We start from the raw sequence: 18,431 nt of genomic DNA, 5'->3' as shown, positions 1-18,431 counted from the left end.
CCCTTCATACAATTTGTAAAAATGCTTTACTTAAAACAATTTCCTTTGGTAAATGTGTAATAAGTATAAAAAAATCATTTAAGATAGAAAAATACTATTGTGATGCAGTAACTGATGCATATATTGAGATGATATTTATCCTAAGAAGAATTGTGTGGATTTTTTGTTTTCTTCTCTAATTAAGTTACTTGAAAATCTCAGCTCTTTGTACCAAATGTGCTAGTTGTGTTAACATGTCCACAACTAAAATGTTATTTTTGTTGAATTGACCTTTCTGAACAGACTGGTCAACACAAATAACACTTACTATTATTTTCATTGTATTAACTTGTAAGAATAGTTTCTGTATCTTTTGGAATTATTGGTAGTTGCATGGCTAATTCTGAATTCAGGCTGCAATTTTGTAAGGCTGATAATATACTTCTGTGTCATGCTGCACTGCAGCCATATGCCTGAAGAACTTTATAAGAGGTCTTTGGAGGAGTGAGGTAGTCGGCCTCAGGATCCTCTAGTGGTACTAAGTGATGGCTGAAAAAAATCGAACCAGCTAACCAAGGAGATCATTTCAAAGTAATAATGGACCTTTCATTATTTCATTTATGAGAATGGAAACCTACAGCAATGGAAGGGTCCCCAGATACAATTTTGGGAATTGCTGCTGTAGTAAATTAAATATGGTTTATGTCAAATTGCTGGTATTGTAAAAGCTACATGGCAACTCTGGGACGTGCAAGTTGTAAATCAGAAAGACACCCAGAACATTTAAAAGTGAAATCTCTTATGTAAATTTACACATATATGTACCTGACTATAATGGAGAATATTCAGTGACTATCTTGTTCAAGACAATGGTAAATATTGTTTGGGTGTGCAGTGTGTCAGCTTGTGCCTTATTAGTGTGATGGAGTGTGCCTTCCTGGTATTAACAAAACTATCATGAAAACAGATAGCATAATATTTTTTAGAATATAAGAATTGTAGTTCTTTTTCATTGAGGTCATTGATTCTTTGGAGTCGGTTGGAGAAATAGATAAGATCTCTGGTGAAGAACAGAGTGAGAACTAGTGACTAGTCAATAGCCATATTGATATGAGGCAGCAAGGTGAAAATTTGACTTGCATCTGCTGATCCCCATGTAACATTGTTTTGTTTAATATGACACTGTCTTACACAAGGGGATAGAAAAACAAGCTTTTCACTTTACTCTACATGTGACAGCAGTGAACGTATAAAGATATAAACTAACTAGACATTAAGCCCGTTACAATAACAGGCGCTAGAACAGTAGTGCATTCTCTTTGAGAATTTTCTTTACGCTCATTTTCCTGTTCCTCTATAGATCTATTTGCTCTTCTGAGTCTTTCTCTTTTAGTATTTTTCTGACGCTCATTATCTTTTTCTTCTTTTTTGGGTGGCATGTTGTTAGTAGATAGTCACAGTAATATAGGCTTGTACGTCCGTAATATTTTCTGTTACAGTAATACTGGCTTGTATGTGGCTGAAATATGCGTCACTGTATTGTGTGCCTTTAATTTTCTCTTGCAGTAATACTGGCTTTGATGTCCGTAATATGCGTTTAATTTTCTGTCACAACAGTTGGCAATCAGCAGATTCTCCGTAGCAACTGATGTAATGTGTGGCGTGTAGTTGATAATCGTGCTTGTGGCGTCTCTCCAGCAAGTACTGTGCAGTTCCTCAGCAAGTATTTTAATCTGTGCTGGCGTGCAGCTGATTTTTGTATGTGTGGTGTCTTGCCAACAACGGATTTTATGTGCGCGAAAATAAATCTACTTTTAAAAGTCATCCTATTGTAATATCATGAAAATTTGTATATTTAGGAAAACCCCTTCAATGACTGACACTTTACACTTTACCGGGCCAGGCTTCTTAATCACAAATCTGACATCCTCAGAATGAACACTTGCACAATCCCACCTCTTTGGGGAAGCCGGTCTCCACGTCTCAGTACCCGATTGGATTTTTCATGCCTTTTGTTTTAAGTCTTACCTCATTTCCAGAAATCCGATTGGATCGGCCGCGCAATATTTTATAGGTCCCGCCCTCTCTGTCTTGTGTGACGCGTCAGGCGGCCTTTGAAGCATCGCACCGTGCCCCACGCATGCACACTTCACCAGACACACACACACACACACACACACACACACGGACACTGGACGCACACAGGGGTTTTATTAAAGAGGATTCTCCGCTTCAGTGCTTTGAAATAAAAATGTCACAGGGAATACAGTTTTAATGTAAGATTTGTTATTCAGGGAAAATGACAATTTGTGAAAGATCTAAAGCACTGCATGTTTTGATATTTATAATTATATGCAGAACTGTGTGCATATCACTACATACTTTGATTTGAAGTTGAGTTTGAGTTGAGTTTACTACTGCTTCTCAGTTGTTATTCTTACATAAAAAGTCCACATTTCTAATCTTCCTACAGTACTGTAGAATGCACATTGATGTATGGTGAACGTCATAATCTGTTTAAACTATCATTATAAACTGTTAATGATGATGAGGCTTTGGACTCTTTATTTTGAATACTTCTTATAATGTACAGTATATAATGTTCTAAAGTTGTAAATATATTTCCATCTGATTTCTTTACTAATTTATAGGATTGGTTTCTAGATGGAATTACAAGAGTATTTTTATTTTTTAACATGTTAACTGCTTAAGTGAAAGCAGGTAAATTGTTTCCTGATGCCAGTGTAAAATCAGGGTGCTGTTTTAAAACTACTAAGTACATACATTTTGTGATTGAGCAAATTTCACAATAAAAATGTATTCTCTCTAAAAGAAAAAAAGATTGAGTTACCTCATAGTTGCCATAATGAACAGATATTTTTGGCTGCGTCTAAGTGGTCAGATCTTGCACAATTTATTGCAATTGAATGTCAGTTTCCATTTGAACTTTGTAGTGGTGAGAAGCTGATCATTGAAGATATTCAAATGATTGTGGTTCTACATACATTTTTTTGAAAAATAAATGTCATCCAAAATATGGCCAATAAGAAAATACTAACTAAAAGGGAAATATTTTGTTCTGGAATGTCACGCTGATTTTTCATTTTTATTTCAGACGCCCACTGTCATTGATTTACAGTATATGCATTACTCATGAATATGCTTGAATTTGGCACTATGGCCCCAAAGACAGTTTACGAGATACTTTGTAGGTAGTGTCTGTCTGTGGATTGCCTACTGTGAGTTAATTCATATTTAACAGTCAGCTTGTTAATGGGCTTTTCAGAGGTGCCAGAGTTTGTTTTTTTGCCAGGCACATCATTGTAAAATGCTGAATATTTTAAACATTGCTGCTTTTTAATTAGATATTGTAAACACATTTGCAATCAAAGAAAATGGTTATTCTTTTGTTACATCAAAAATGAATGCACTTTTAAATGAATCTTTCCTCATAGGCCAGCTTCGTTTCTGCCTGTCAAAGTAACCCACTAATTGTGGTTCTTTGCCATTGTTTTAACACATTTTGTGGTGGTAAAAAGAGTGAAACCCACATCAAGACTTGGGAGCAATTAAAATGAGTTTGTATAAGTAGCTGTATATAAAACGAGGATGAAAAGGAACTTAGAGTTAAGGAGGCCAAAAAAGTGTAAAGGTGGTTAATGACAAATGACAATGCCATATGGGTCAACATAATCTGTTTTGTTCTTATTTCAAAGTTATTCACAGAACTCAGCCATGGTTTCATGGACGAATAGGAAGAGAAGAATCACACAGGATTATCATTCAACAAGGGCTCGTTGATGGGTAAGAACAAACACTTTTATCAAATGCGAGCTGTGGTAACTTGAATCACAAGGTTCAATAAGGCGTTTTCATCTGTGGTGGTCTTAATTCCCAGTGTGCAAAGGCTCAAACATTCAGTAAAGTTTTGATTACAACAAATTTATATAAGTTTCCATCAAGAATGGCAGGGTGTTGCAACAAACTGCATTGAGGCCTCAAGTAACTGAAGTGCATAATTTTCCGCTTGGGACTCCAGTTTACTATCAAAGCTTAAAGACAGGCTATTACATTAATGGTCAATATGAAGAGCGGACCTGTTTTGAGTGTGCTTTATAATAGAAATTTCTGAGTTGTTAAGAATCTGAGTGAATTTACTTGTCTTTACCCAAAGTGACCTGTAACATTTTTAGATACAATTGGTTACTTTTCTTTTGTTTTTTACAATTGGAACTCAACCAGCTGAAGTAATTTGCTTGTCGTCTCACAGTGTCAGTAGCAGGAACTGATCCCATAACCTCAGAGTTTGAAGTCCAAAGCCTTAGCCATTATACCATACTGGCTTAAATTAAATTGTCCCATCCAGGCATTTCTCTAGGCCTTGCATGTGACTCTCAGGTGTTCCTGAATGAATGTCCGAGTGGATGTATGTATTTTGTTGGCCTTATGATAAACTAGTATCCTGCTCACTTTTGTAAAATGATATCAGAAATACAACTTTCACATTGGGTAATTGTATATGTAAATGTATTTGGAATTGCAAACTAACCAGTCTGATAATTATTTGTTCCCAATTTATAGCATTTAACCCTGAGCTTTTATTTTTTCCAAAATGCAACGTGCCCAGTTAGCTTACAGGCCAGCTTACAGAAAGCACACTAATTAATCCCAAGAATTTTATTTTCTCTTGTCCTTGCAAAGAAAGCTACTACAATTTTGAAAGCAATTTTCCATGTGAAGTAGACTTTTCGTGATCCCTCAAACAACTTCATACTTCTCACTTATGGTATCAACATTTAAAATGTTCTTTCTAAGTTATGTACTGGATCTGCCATATGTTGTGGTGGGCTCTGCCAGTGGATCTCTGTGCAACAAACTTTCTTCACAAGGTGTTGCCATACTTGACCTACAGCTCTTCAGTGGTAAAGCACTAGAACCGTCCAAGTTTCATTGGCAACTGCATTGTTAATACAGTGATGTCATAAAGTATTCAAGCCCCAAAAAAGGATTTCTGCACTTATTTATCCATTCAATATTTTTAATGTGCTGTCACAATATTATTTCCAAAATCCAAATAAACCATTTTCTGTAGATATTTAACTGAAGAAGAAAACCCCCAAAGTTTGTGTTTGCCCAAGTATTCAAGGCTTACACATTTATAATTTGTTGAGAACCCTTTTGCTGCAGTAACAGCCTTCATTCCTTTGGGTGTTTAAGTTTGTCTCAGTTTGGCACATTGTGATTCTTCCCTATTCTGCTTGGCAGAATTTTTACAGGTCCTTTTAGTTGGTGGGCTGGTGCCTCTGGACAGCAGTTTTGAAATTGTGCCACAGATTCTAAATAGGGTGAAGCTCAAGGCATTGACTTGGCCATTCCAAAACATTCACCTTTCTGTTTTTGAGCCATTCCAGTACTGATTTGGCCCTCTGCTTCAGGTCATTGTCGTGTTGAAAGATAAAACTTTTCCCAAGCCTACTGGAACAAATTCTCTTGCAGTACTGTGTGTTATTTGTGTCCATCCATTGTCCCTTTAACACTGAAAAGATTCCCATAGTATGATGCTGCCACCACCATATTTTACTGTAGGTCTGGTGTTTCTTGAGGCCTGGGCAGTGTTAGTTTTACACCACACACACCTCTTTGAAGTTTGGACAGAAAGTTCTATTTTCATCTCATCTGACCATAAAACTTTCTCCCACATCTTAACTAGTCCTTCTCATACTTTGTAGCAAATGCCATACATGCTTTCATGTGGGCCTGCCTAAGGAATGGCTTCTCTCTTGCTACCCTCACATAGAGGACTATTTTATGGAGAGCTCTTGAAATTGTGGACCCCTGCACCATCACTCCAGTTTCAGCCAAAGACCACTGCAGACTGGCCTTTCTCACAAGTTGACGTCCTGCTCTCATGTTTAGTTTTGAGGGACGGCCTGTTCTGGCAAGAGTCTGTGCTGCTGCTGCTGATGGATTCAGCAGTGCTTAAACGGGACATTCAGACTCCTTGATATTTTTTGTAGACATTTTCTGCCTTGGGCATTTCAATGACTTTGTTTCTCACATTAGCAGAGTGTTTCTTTGTCTTCATATTTGTAGGGATTGTCCAACAAAGACTACGGCCTCACAAAGGAGGCTTTTTATAATCCAGAAAGATAGAAAGGACTCATAAGTAGTACCTCGTTATTTTTAATTATGTCTGTCAAAAGACTGTCACCTTTGTGACATTTGGGATTCATTTGACATTTGTGTAAACTTGGAGCTTCCACAGCACAGTGGTTTAAATACAGTAATCCCTCGCTATATTGCGCTTCGCCTTTCGCGGCTTCACTCCATCGCGGATTTTATATGTAAGCATATTTAAATATATATCGCGGATTTTTCGCTGCTTCGCGGGTTTCTGCGGACAATGGGTCTTTTAATTTCTGGTACATGCTTCCTCAGTTGGTTTGCCCAGTTGATTTCATACAAGGGACGCTATTGGCAAATGGCTGAGAAGCTACCCAGCTTACTTTTCTCTTTCTCTTGCGCTGACTTTCTCTGATCCTGACGTAGGGGGATTGAGCAGGGGGGCTGTTCGCACACCTAGACGTTACGGACGCTCGTCTAAAAATGCTGAAAGATTATCTTCACGTTGCTATCTTTTGTGCAGCTGCTTCCTGAAACAACATGCTGCACGGTGCTTCGCATACTTAAAAGCTCGAAGGGCACGTATTGATTTTTGACTGAAAAACAAACTCTGTCTCTCTCTCTCTCTGCTCCTGACGGAGGGGGTGTGAGCTGCCGCCTTCAACAGCTTTGTGCCGCAGTGCTTCGCATACTTAAAAGCCAAACAGCCCTATTGATTTGTTTGCTTTCCTCTGTCTTTCTGACAGTCTGTGCTCCTGACGCGCACTCCTTTGAAGAGGAAGATATGTTTGCATTCTTTTAATTGTGAGACAGAACTGTCATCTCTGTCTTGTCATGGAGCACAGTTTAAACTTTTGAAAAAGAGACAAATGTTTGTTTGCAGTGTTTGAATAACGTTCCTGTCTCTCTACAACCTCCTGTGTTTCTGCGCAAATCTGTGACCCAAGCATGACAATATAAAAATAACCATATAAACATATGGTTTCTACTTCGCGGATTTTATTATTTCGCGGGTGGCTCTGGAACGCAACCCCCGCGATGGAGGAGGGATTACTGTACTTAGGCAAACACCAACTTCAGAGTTTTTCGTCTTCAGTTAAATATCTATAGAAAATGGCTCATTTTGACCTGGAAAATGTATTGTTACAGCATAAGAGTCCACATTAAAATACTGAATGGATAAATATGTAGACATATCTTCAGTCATGCAGAAAATTCTGATGCCTTTCATGGTAATTGAATACTTTTGCATGCCACTGTATGTCATGCAAAAACAGAAAGGAGCTTGAAGAATCTGCATTTCTGGGTGAGGTGAATCAGTCTGTGGGTGTTTACTTTATAGTCTATGAATCGTTGTACGTGAACTGAACATCAGGCAAAGAGCCATTGAATGGCCCATGTCCATCCAGCGTTCCTCTCTAAAACTGATGGTGAAATCTGCTCTTATCCTGTTTATTCTTCTTCGTCATCAGGGGTGATTGTAACCTCTACATTTGTGTTCCTATATGTAAGCCTACACAGATTGTGTGGTTTGTTCATGGCTTTTTAACATTTTTCCTGTTGGTTGCTACTTGGTCTGATTCAGAGCTTTGACGTTGGTGAATTTATCTATTATTTGGTGTTTAATGTTTGATATTAGTTTGTATCCTGTGTTATTAATGTCATGTTGAAGTTCATCGAGAACACGGGGACACAGTTGGAAACTTGTGAAGGGTAAATTTCACACAAACATTAGGAAGTTTTTCTTCACACAGAGAACCACAGACACCTGGAATAAGTGACCAAGTAGTGTGGTAGACAGGAGGACTTTAGGGACCTTCAAAACTCAGCTTAATGTTATTTTGGAAAAATTCAATGGATGGGACTGGTGAGCTTTGCTGGGGTGAGTGGCCTGCTCTCGTCTAGATTGATGTAATGTTCAAATCTCTGCTTTTGTTCCTGGGGTTTTGTGCAGTACTTTAAGCATGAGGAATGTGTCATATAAATAAAACATAAATGTAGCAGGAGTCGTCTATAATCTTATATATGTAGCAGTGTTGTATTTACTTCACTTGGTTATGAATCTGATTGAAATACAGACAAAAAAGTCTATCTTTAAAACTATAGTATTACAAAAATAAACATCCATATGGTGTCACTGTTACGTTCATGCTAGTTATGTGTGCTGTTTATAATATTTTTATCCTGTTTTATCTTTTTAAGAATATTCTTACTTCGAGACTGTCAGAGTAACCCAAAGGCATTTGTACTGACAATGAGTTACCATCAAAAAATTAAACATTTCCAGATCTTACCTGTAAGTATACTTCTTTATAGTGTGTTTAGTCTTTTTTGGTATTTAATTTTGCCTTTTATATTTTAAGATGTATAAATGGGTAAATTGAGTTGGATCTCCTATTGTAACAATTTTTTTTTAATCATGGAAACTACTGTTGACAAAGTTTTTTGTGATTAGCTAATGAAGTAAAATGAATACTAAGTTATTACTTTATATGGATCCTTATATAAGCAATTTCTCAGATGTCACACCTGTGGATGGCCTGTCAACCCTCCCAGTCCAAGACACTAGAAAAAGCAGAAGATAAGTGATGCAGCTTACACATTGCATATTAAAAAAATAAATAAGATGGGAAAGCTTCACCTTTCTTGAGCTACTGACACTTCCATGGAGGGGTTGTATGGGGTAGAAATGGGCCATAGAGAAGAGTATAAACAAAAATGAGAAGATCTGCAATTCCTCTCTCTTAGAATATTAAAACTTTGTTCACTAAACCAGTCAAGAAAGGTCCGAGTATGATTCAGTCTTGTTTAACAGTTCATGAAGCTGGTCAGCAATTCAAAATTGAACAGGTCTGATTGTGTCTTAAGTCCTAGGGACAAGTTCTGACAACCAAAGAGTACTTAAATGGAGAAATGCTACAGACAGTGTAGCTACAAGAAATAAGGAAGGCAATTTTTTGGACCTGACAAACAGAAGAGAGACTCTGTCTGAAGTCGTTTGTTTTATGTACCACAACAGAATGGAAAGGTGTGCAGCTTTTTAAAGAACACTGCAGTTAGTAAAACTACAGTGTCTCCACTCCTTCACATACAAATTCATGTACAGCAGGGGTACCTGGAACAAAGTGCAGATACAGTCATGAAATTCCCCAGACTAGGGAAATTTTTGCCCCCAAACCAGACCTTCACTGAATAAACCCATAGTATGGAGCAACTTTTCATACCTGTCCCAAGTTCTAAAAATGGATCTATCCTAGGGGCACTTCCCTTGTAAACCACAGGTGCACTCACAGGGGCCAGCAATATTTGAATGAAACATAGCCTTAAGGTTGGGTGATAAACAGAAAATGTACCAATACTAACCTCAAACTCTTGCCAGTGTCAGTAATGTTCAGTAGAAGCTGTCGTCTTCTGTGTGCTTTCATGAGCTGTGTAATAAAAAAAAAAAAAAACAACTTCTAAAATGATTTCCTAAAGCAGCAGTTTTTAACACAGCCATCCGCTAATGCCAGACCTTATGCAGTGAGTAATTCCTTCGTAGTAAAGGACATGGTCTCCCTAGCTACAGTGAAACATGGTGCCTCAGACGTTGCGCCACAGCAGCTGGTTCGCTTACTTAACAGGTGCAAGTTCTGAAGCTTTGCATCAAGTGCTGACATCCGAGGTTCAATCCCCGTTAGACCTGATGAGCCCCAATTAGGGCAAAACACATGTTGTGTACTCTTTGCATTATTTGGCAGATACTCTGTAACATGCCTAAGATCTGTCCCTCGCAACTGAGAGGGCGTGGTGGATGTTTGATGACTGTCTGGCCAACCATAAGTGTTACTTGGTAGGTGACCACCAGATTGTGATCAGACCTATGCACATATATACTGGCTGTGTGTGGTCTTTAGGACAAAAAACAACCCAAAGACTCTCCCTAGCAGTTTAACTATATTCGTTAACTTGCAGAGGCGTCAGCCAAGTCTGAAGAATTACCCAATGCAGATGATGTAGACCCACCTTATGTTTGCTGCCCCACTGGCTTTTGTAAGGAGATACTGGTAATACCATATCTTAGCTGTATCACTGGCATACGAGTCCTATTAATCTTTGTCTCAAGGAAATACCACCAGACAGACAATGGTTTTTAGTGAAAACTTCAAGCCTTGTCAGCCATTACTGAGGTGTTTCACTTTTACATTATTGAGCCACGACATTTGCTTCGTTTTGATGTTGTCTCTCTTCCTCTTTGCCATTAGCCCAACATCATTGTTGCGCAGTGCCGTTAATTGCTGCACGTCTTTCGTAGTGATGTGCATGCAAGTGCTGAAATTTTTTTAAAGTGCATGCATGCATCATCTAGTAACTGTGGTTAACTGTGAGCAAAGTGGACTGCTTCTTACACACACACACACACACACACACACCCCTTTCGTTTATATATGTCAATCTTTTTTGGTAGAGAAATGGTGAATACTACATTTTTAATTAAGCTTGTAATTATGAGAAGCATTTTCTTTTCTTTCATGCCATATGTATTATGGATATATATTTTTGTACATAGTTTATTAATGTATTTTAAGGAAATTTGATTTTAGTATTTTGTGGACAATAAGACTACAGAATTAATTTTGTTAATAAAAAATGAACAGTTAGTACCTGTGGTCTACAGTTTAATTATAAAAAACAAAGGACATAAAACCTCTATTTGTCTGGTTATGCAGGATATTAGTGTAAAAAGTTTTTCAAACGAATAAAGAAAAAAAATCAGAATCGGCTGATCAAGTAACATGAAGATTGGTATCCGTCTTGTATTGGATCAGAGCATCCCTAGTTCAAACCCTTGATAACAGATACACCGTACCCTCAAGACTGGTCTTTAGAATTCTCAGATCATTGATAAAGTAGATCCAGCAGAATTCTTTCAACTGTGAATCACGTACTCGAGGATGTCCGTGAAAATTAAGGAGAAGTGCTTTTAGGGATGAAGATAGAAAGCACCTCTTCACACAGAGTTGCAGGAATCTGAACAAACTACTGAGACATGGAGTTGAAGCAGAAACCTTGACAACCTTTAAGAAGTATCTGTATGAGACCAGGAGACATCTTAGCAATTAGCTAAACAAACATACCTGACAGACTGAATGGTCTCCTCTAATTTATAAAATTTCATATGTTGTTCTTTGGCCGTTTTTTTTAATGAAAATTGGCTCTGCACCTCATCTCACCATTTGTCTCTCCCTTCATGGCACTGTGTGAAACACAAGAAATGGGAGCCAGCCCATCACAAGGGACACACATACTTTTACACACAATCTCATTCAATTTAAACTAGAATCACCATTTCAATTTATCTGTATGGCTTTGTACTGTATATGTGTTAGTGAGTCCAACCAGGCAAAACTAGATGAGTGAAGCAGCATGCACTAGTAATGATTGTTGTACCTTAAAAGCTACTCCTCGATACAAACATTCAGTTTAACAGTAGACAACATTTCTATCATTAAAATTCTATGGCTGTGTATTTCGGCCTGCTTCACTCCCAAGCCATACTTAAAGGTGTTGTGATTACCAAAAGGAAGTCAATGGAAACTGTAAATGTTTTTTTTTTTTTTTAAGCTTATGTTCCCATCCTGCACAATGCACATTTTCAAACCATTTTCTCAAAAGACAAAATTGCTCTTAATTACCTTCAGAAAAATATTTGGTGTCATGTTCATCAACTTAAGGTAAGTTTAAACTCTACCCACAATGCCAGCCGTGAACAGACCAGCAGACATGAAATGTATTTTTACCTTTAAGAAAAATAGTTCCAAGAATTTGCGATTAAATAAATAAATCTATTTTCTTTTCATTATCACAAGGATGCCTCATAAACACAGACATATTTTTCTTAAATGGAATTAATATATACAGTGCTTGTGAAGAATAACTTTGACTTGAAAAATGCACAATGTGTCATTTAAACTTTACATTTTAGATAACTTGGTCTTTGACATACCTTGTGAGTTATTAAATTACTAGAAAGATCAGATTATCTTTATATGTTTGACACCCACCTGTATATCCTTCTTTTTTTGTGTATAACACAGTGCCCTCCTAAATGTTCCTTGTTTGAGGATTAATGCATTGCATTCCTCATTGCTGCATTGTACCCCCAGATGAGCATTCATTGGTTGTCTTCTCTCCTGTGCATACAGTCCACCCCTCTGACTAAAGACCAAATAAAACCTGTTTGAGGGGTGAGTAGCGGCCTTGCTGGAGTAAATCACTGGTTCTGTGGCATTAGGTAGTCAGATTCACGGGAGTGTGCTGCCTGCCGACCACCTTTTGAATCGCTAAGATTAAGTAACTGAAGGCTACGACTAAAAATTGCTGGAATAGTCGTCTCACAATGTGACATAGTCTTAAGTCTCCAGTGCTTTTGGTTATCTATAGAAATAGTTCCAAAACTCAATTGCTTTTTTATTTTATTCTGTTTTTTTGGTAATCTATCTGAAGCAGTGTGAAGAGGATGGACAGATGTTCTTCAGTCTCGATGACGGAAATACCAAATTTACTGATTTAATTCAACTTGTCGAGTTTTACCAGCTTAACAAAGGAGTTCTCCCTTGCAAGCTCAAGCACCCCTGTACAACGGTGACCTTATGACCTTTGACTTCCAAAAAAGACTGGATATTGCAGAAGTTGTTCTCCCTGATAAATTGCAGAAGAATTAGTGGATGATAGATCTTCAGTATTCTACTGTTCATCTGCCACAAGATTGCCTGTTTTTATGAGACTGATCATTACTTCATCTTGCTGTAAACCGTGTGAGTTTAAATGATCGCAGCACACGTTTACTGAGTGACCCACAAACTGGAGCATTTTATGAAAAAGAAGAAAAAAAAAAAAAAAAGTGTAATTTCTTATACAATCAACAACTGGAAGTTACAAGACTGGGCCACTTACAGAATAAAAATCATGAAGATAATAGGTTTGTGGAGATGTCATCTCCTGGAATACTTTGACAATGTTTATTTGGCTGATTGTTTACTAAGTCTTTTTTTCTTCTTTTCTTGTTAGAGTTTTATTTTTTTGCACTCTTGAACTGAACGTAACTCACATTACTTCAGTAGTTTTTTCCTTAATCTGAAGCATTTGTGAGAATAACGTCGGACAAACTAGGAATTTTTTTATTGTAATAATTAAAAAAAAAAAAAAAAAACCTGACAATGTCACAGCTGGGACTAATCTGTGGGAATTAAAATAGCCTATCCCTGTGCAGTCATCTTGAGTGTTAATGGCTAAAGCAGTAGGAATGACACTGGAGTGAGAACTATAAGAGAGAATAACTTGATATGAACCTAATTTATTTATTGGGGGTGGGGGGTAAAAATGCAAAGTGAGGGGCAGAGCTTTGTGGATATTATGATGTCTTTGGATTTATGCAAGGTGAGTTCCATTTTTCAATACCAAGACCTCCAAACTAATAAGTTTGCATGTTTCCTAACTGAAATGAATGGCCAAAATGCACAGATGATCCAGTTTGATTATTTCACTCCTCCTGTTTGTTTCTTTTCTGCTTCCACATGTGAAGAGAGCAGTTCTAAATGTGGATTTACCTTGAGTTGCTGCATAAACAAGGACTCCTTTTGATTTTGTACTGTATTTTAATTGAACTCAACAACGAAATAACTTAAGTTCTCTTTGTCCATTGTGTTTTTATAAGTAGGGGTTATGTGACACTTTTATTTTTGTAAATATGCCTTAAAATTTCAGACACCATAGATGTTTGCCTTTGGTTCTACTAACCTGGCACCCTATAAGCAACCACTACGTTTTATTAAACATCTGTTATCTTAACTCCCTGCCTGTTCCAAGAATCCAAGCCATCTGGAATTTATTATCATCTGAGTCACATTCATTGTATTTGAATAAAACTACACAACTGATTGTGCATCTTAATATAGTTACTAATGTTGTTTGTTTTTAAATGTATTTATGTCATCCCAAAGTAGAACAGAAAATAAACATGCACATTGAATCTTTATGGTGTATATATCACATATCTATACATACAGATATGTGACTGGTACTAATATATATATATATACAGAATATATCCGTGTGTGTGGGTATATACTCTGTGTATATGTGTGTATCCAGTCAAAAGTCTGGGCATGTCTACTCATTTATGGGTGTTTCTGTATTTTTATAGCATTTTTACATTGTAAAGAAAACAAAACAAGAACAAAATCATCTTGTATTTTTGTATTCTTCAAAATAGTCCCCTTTTGCCTTAATGACAGCAGCACACTCCCAATCATTAAATCATTCTGTCAGTGCACCTCGTCAAAGATTTATTAGTTAAGTGTCCTTTCTCATTTATGTACTTAACCAATCCCAGGTGTTGTGTAGGACGGAGTAAATATCCTCATTTTGTATCATTCCATTTTTTTCCTTTCATAGCATTTTAGTCATAGAATTTGCAGAGGGAAGTGAGAGGCCTTCAGTGACGAAAAATTGCAAGTTTTCTATACACGTCTGTAAGTGGTATTGCAGAAATCATCAAGCGCCTTGATGAAACTACTCGTAGCTGTCATTCAGACTAAAGGAGGCTATTTTGAAAAATCCAAAATATAAGATAGTGTAATTTTGATTTATTGAGGTCTTTATTCTCTCCATAAATTCAAGAGATCTTTTTGATAGTTTTGTTTTCTTTACAATGTAAAAAGGTTTAAAAATAAAGAACAATCCATTAATGAGTACACATGTCCAGCCTTTTTACTAGTTTGTGTGTGTGTGTATAATATGTATGCATATATATGTGTATATATATTACATGTATATGTATATATAATATGTGTGTGTATAAATTTAGCTATTTGAAGCAATACAGTAAAATATTTTTACCCAACACAATATTTCATCATGCTCTATTGGATCAGTTCTTGAAAATGTTGCTAAGTAGTCTATATAATATGCCTTTCTTAAAAGAAGGAAATTTAAAATCACAAATCGCTTATTATTTATTAGTGAGACTTGAATAGTATATGTTACATTAATGAAGATAGGATTTTACCTTTTTTTAATAACTCTTGCAAGAATCTAGGGGGACAAATTCTGTAATGGTTATTCTGCATCGTGTTAGTTTCACCTCAGTTTGCACATCTCCTCAATTCATATTGCATTATTTGCCAATAATTTTTGATTCTAACTTGCCCAGATGAAATCATATAAAGTGTGTGTGTGTGTGTGTATATTATACAGTTTTATGTTACTGTTTTGGGAGACCCTGTTACAAAATGATTTGCAGAACTAATGCAATTAAATCCCCCTCGACCCCCCCGCCCTCCATTTCAGGAATTTCAGTGAATATTTGGTCAGTAGTTGTGTGAATCTGCACATGTTGAAAATTACAGACTATTCTTCTTCTTCATCATCATCATCATGTATTCATTCTTTCTTTATAAAGTGGTTCCACACCTTACCTAGTATTATACTTGCAGCTGTCTTGCTTGTCTTGTTCTGGAAGATCATTCCCATAATGTGCCTCTTTGTGCACAATCTCTTTATCAGTGTCCAGGTAGGCACATCTGTTTTTGTGCCCGTATTACATACAGCATATGCAGAATTTGAATCAGCAGGGATAAATAAAGTCATGCCATCTTTGAAGCAAATGGAAAATGTATGTTTGAAAAGAGTCAAATGCATTTCCATTTCTAAAAATGAATAGCAATCTTATGTACACGTTATCGGTGCACAATCATTTCACAAGACTACAATTCCAAGGGTTTAAAATCTGATTGTAGATTTTGAAGTTCGTCTTTTGTTCTCTCCTTCAAATTTTGTTTTAACCTTACAAGTTCTATTCTTTCCAGGAGCAATTAAACAATTATATCTATAATTGTCTCCGAGACATTTAAAAGGAAATGTTATAAAACAAAGGATGTAGTTACTATTTAATGTTGTCACATCACGCATTTAGTTGTGGGGTAGGTCTAGTTAAGAACTGATGTAAAGGTAATAAAACTGCATTGTTCTTGAGAGTGTTTGACTGAGCTGTTTCAATCCATTTGGATCTTTATTTATATAAATATATATTTTAAATCAGTCAAAAAATGTAGCCATAGTTATGTCAGTTTTCTGCTAGGGTACCTCTTCTTAGATCAAGTGTTTTAAGTCGTGACCTCAGTCTCAAACAGATTCATTTGACGTACTTACTCCAAATGCTTGTTTAGGCAGGTATTATGTTTGGTTAGAATGCCGCTTTCTAGTTGGAGTGTCTGTTAGTTCACATCGTTATTTTGTGGGGGAAGACAGAACATTTTATCACAGGTTTTAATTCTTTCACTTTAGTAATTAACGTAGAGCTTCTTAAAATGCCCAAATCTTTGCCAAGGAGAATCAGTTGTATAGAACGATGATGGAAATTATTTAGATGCAACACTGTATTTTAGTTTACACATTTGCTAATTGCTGCAGTATAACTATAAAACTGCATCTGAAATGAAGAAACTTGATTATTTACATACGTGAGTGAGTGTGTGTGTGTGTGAGAGAGAGACTGGGTGCATATGTCTATCATATGTGCACATGTATGCATAAACTGTGCTAAAATATCATTAAAAAAATAGAGCTTCATACTTTCAAGATCAAGCTTTATACATGTTTGTTGTTTAAGGTTTTAAGATCTTACATGTCATGTTAGGCATGTGTCTTCAATACTTATGTAGAACCAGCATGGGAGTTCTCGGAATATAAGCTATCACATGCAGTTTATACACTTTGGTTCAATTTGTTTTTACAGTGTCTTATGATAAATACATACTAACAATTGTCTCTTTTTTTAATATTCAAATTTTGCTTGTATTTTGTGTCAGACATAGTACACCTACAAATGACAACACCTTTCATTGCATATGTCATTTCAGCGCCTTTACAAGTTGAAATGAAAATAAGTGATTGAAGGAAAGACTTTATTGATTATTGTTTATGAAATGAATGTAAATGGGATCCTCAGGGTTGACTTGGAACCTGTTGAATAAAGAAAGGCCCCAGAGGCCAGTGACTCCTTCCTTTCTAAATATTTTTTTTTTCCTGAATTAACACTTTATGTAGCATTCTTGATATTCTTTGGAAGGAGATACCAATCAGATTTTGGTAAGTAGTTTGCTTCTGAATTATATTAAAAGAATATATATATATATATATATATATATATATATATATATTATATATATATATATATATATATATAATATAAACTTTTTAGTGCAGTATGTTTTATTGAAAATATTTGTATAAAAAGCAGCAGGTGCCACTGATGTATACACGTTCTCTGCACTAAATGACACATTTGACAATTTGACCAATCAATGCACCTTTTTCCACTGATGACACTTGCTTTGTATATATTGTCACAATGCAAGATTAAGTGGCTGTAAAAAGGAGTGAAGTAAAATATATCAGGGAATGCAAAAAGGATTTTTTATTTTTCTGAAATCCTGTATTATAATATGCTTTTGCATCATATTGTGCATAGCTGAAGGCTTTTGAATCTTAATTGTAACCTTTTCAGGTATTTTTGTACAAATAAGGGACTGCTATATTCTGTTTATTGTAATTAGAATAAAACATTAATACATTGATATTCATTTTAAATCCTGCTGTTTCTCTTGTTTTATTTTATTATGGAGTAAATCAAAGAAAAGCATTAATGTTGTAAATATGTAGATGTGGTTCTGTTTGCAGTGTTACAGAAACGCACAAGTTAAGTTCTTTAGCCACCGTTTGTTCTGCACATTCACGTGTTTAGGCCTGTAAGCAGGGTCAGCCAGGTCTTTTGGTGATTGAAATCTTGATATCTGGAAAATATGGAGATATTTACCCTTAATGTTATATTTGCTCTAAACCCGTTAAGTGGTATTTTTCAAGTATTGATGATTCTAGAACTTTTCCTGTACTGCTTTTACTGGGTGTATGGTAATCAGCTTTGCTTGCAGAAATATAACTAATTTGAAAGTCTGCAAATGAGTGTAATGTGATAACCACAAGCTAAACATTTGAAATACAAAACAGATTTGCATTTTTATGTTGACACATGGCCATAACCTTGCAGCTTGTGCTATTAAAATCCAAAGACATTTTGTTCCAAACCTGCAACGCCAAGCAAGATCACTTTTAGGGGACTTGAGCACAAAAAAAAGGACTCCAGCCCTAGAAGCTTTGGACAGAAGATCAGCCTGAGTGCATTCTAGGAATTAAAGATGGGCTAAAGGTGTTGAAGCAGTCTGAACAGAGAGAACTACATAAGACCTAATACACTTTCTCACAGTTTTCAAAGACACAAATTAAACCGA

The 18,431-nt window shown here is 36.2% G+C and overlaps 1 protein-coding gene across 2 annotated transcripts in view; it reads left to right on the top strand.

The window, feature by feature from the left end:
- The window catches only part of grb10b (growth factor receptor-bound protein 10b), a 204,919-nt gene extending 188,806 nt beyond the window's left edge, over positions 1–16,113 (top strand). Inside the window, exons 15-17 of one of the 2 annotated variants that reach the window (XM_028817950.2) lie at positions 3,696–3,783; positions 8,305–8,398; positions 12,589–16,113. In XM_028817950.2, coding sequence (XP_028673783.1) covers positions 3,696–3,783; positions 8,305–8,398; positions 12,589–12,738 — 332 coding nt within the window. In that variant the 3' untranslated portion in view covers positions 12,739–16,113. The remainder of the gene's footprint in view (positions 1–3,695; positions 3,784–8,304; positions 8,399–12,588) is intronic. The other variant, XM_028817951.2, reaches the window with a different exon arrangement.
- Positions 16,114–18,431: the final 2,318 nt, after the last annotated feature.

The sequence above is a fragment of the Erpetoichthys calabaricus genome, chromosome 13, assembly GCF_900747795.2.
Source record: "Erpetoichthys calabaricus chromosome 13, fErpCal1.3, whole genome shotgun sequence".
NCBI lineage: Eukaryota > Metazoa > Chordata > Cladistia > Polypteriformes > Polypteridae > Erpetoichthys > Erpetoichthys calabaricus.
This window is presented reverse-complemented; position numbering and strand designations above follow the sequence as displayed.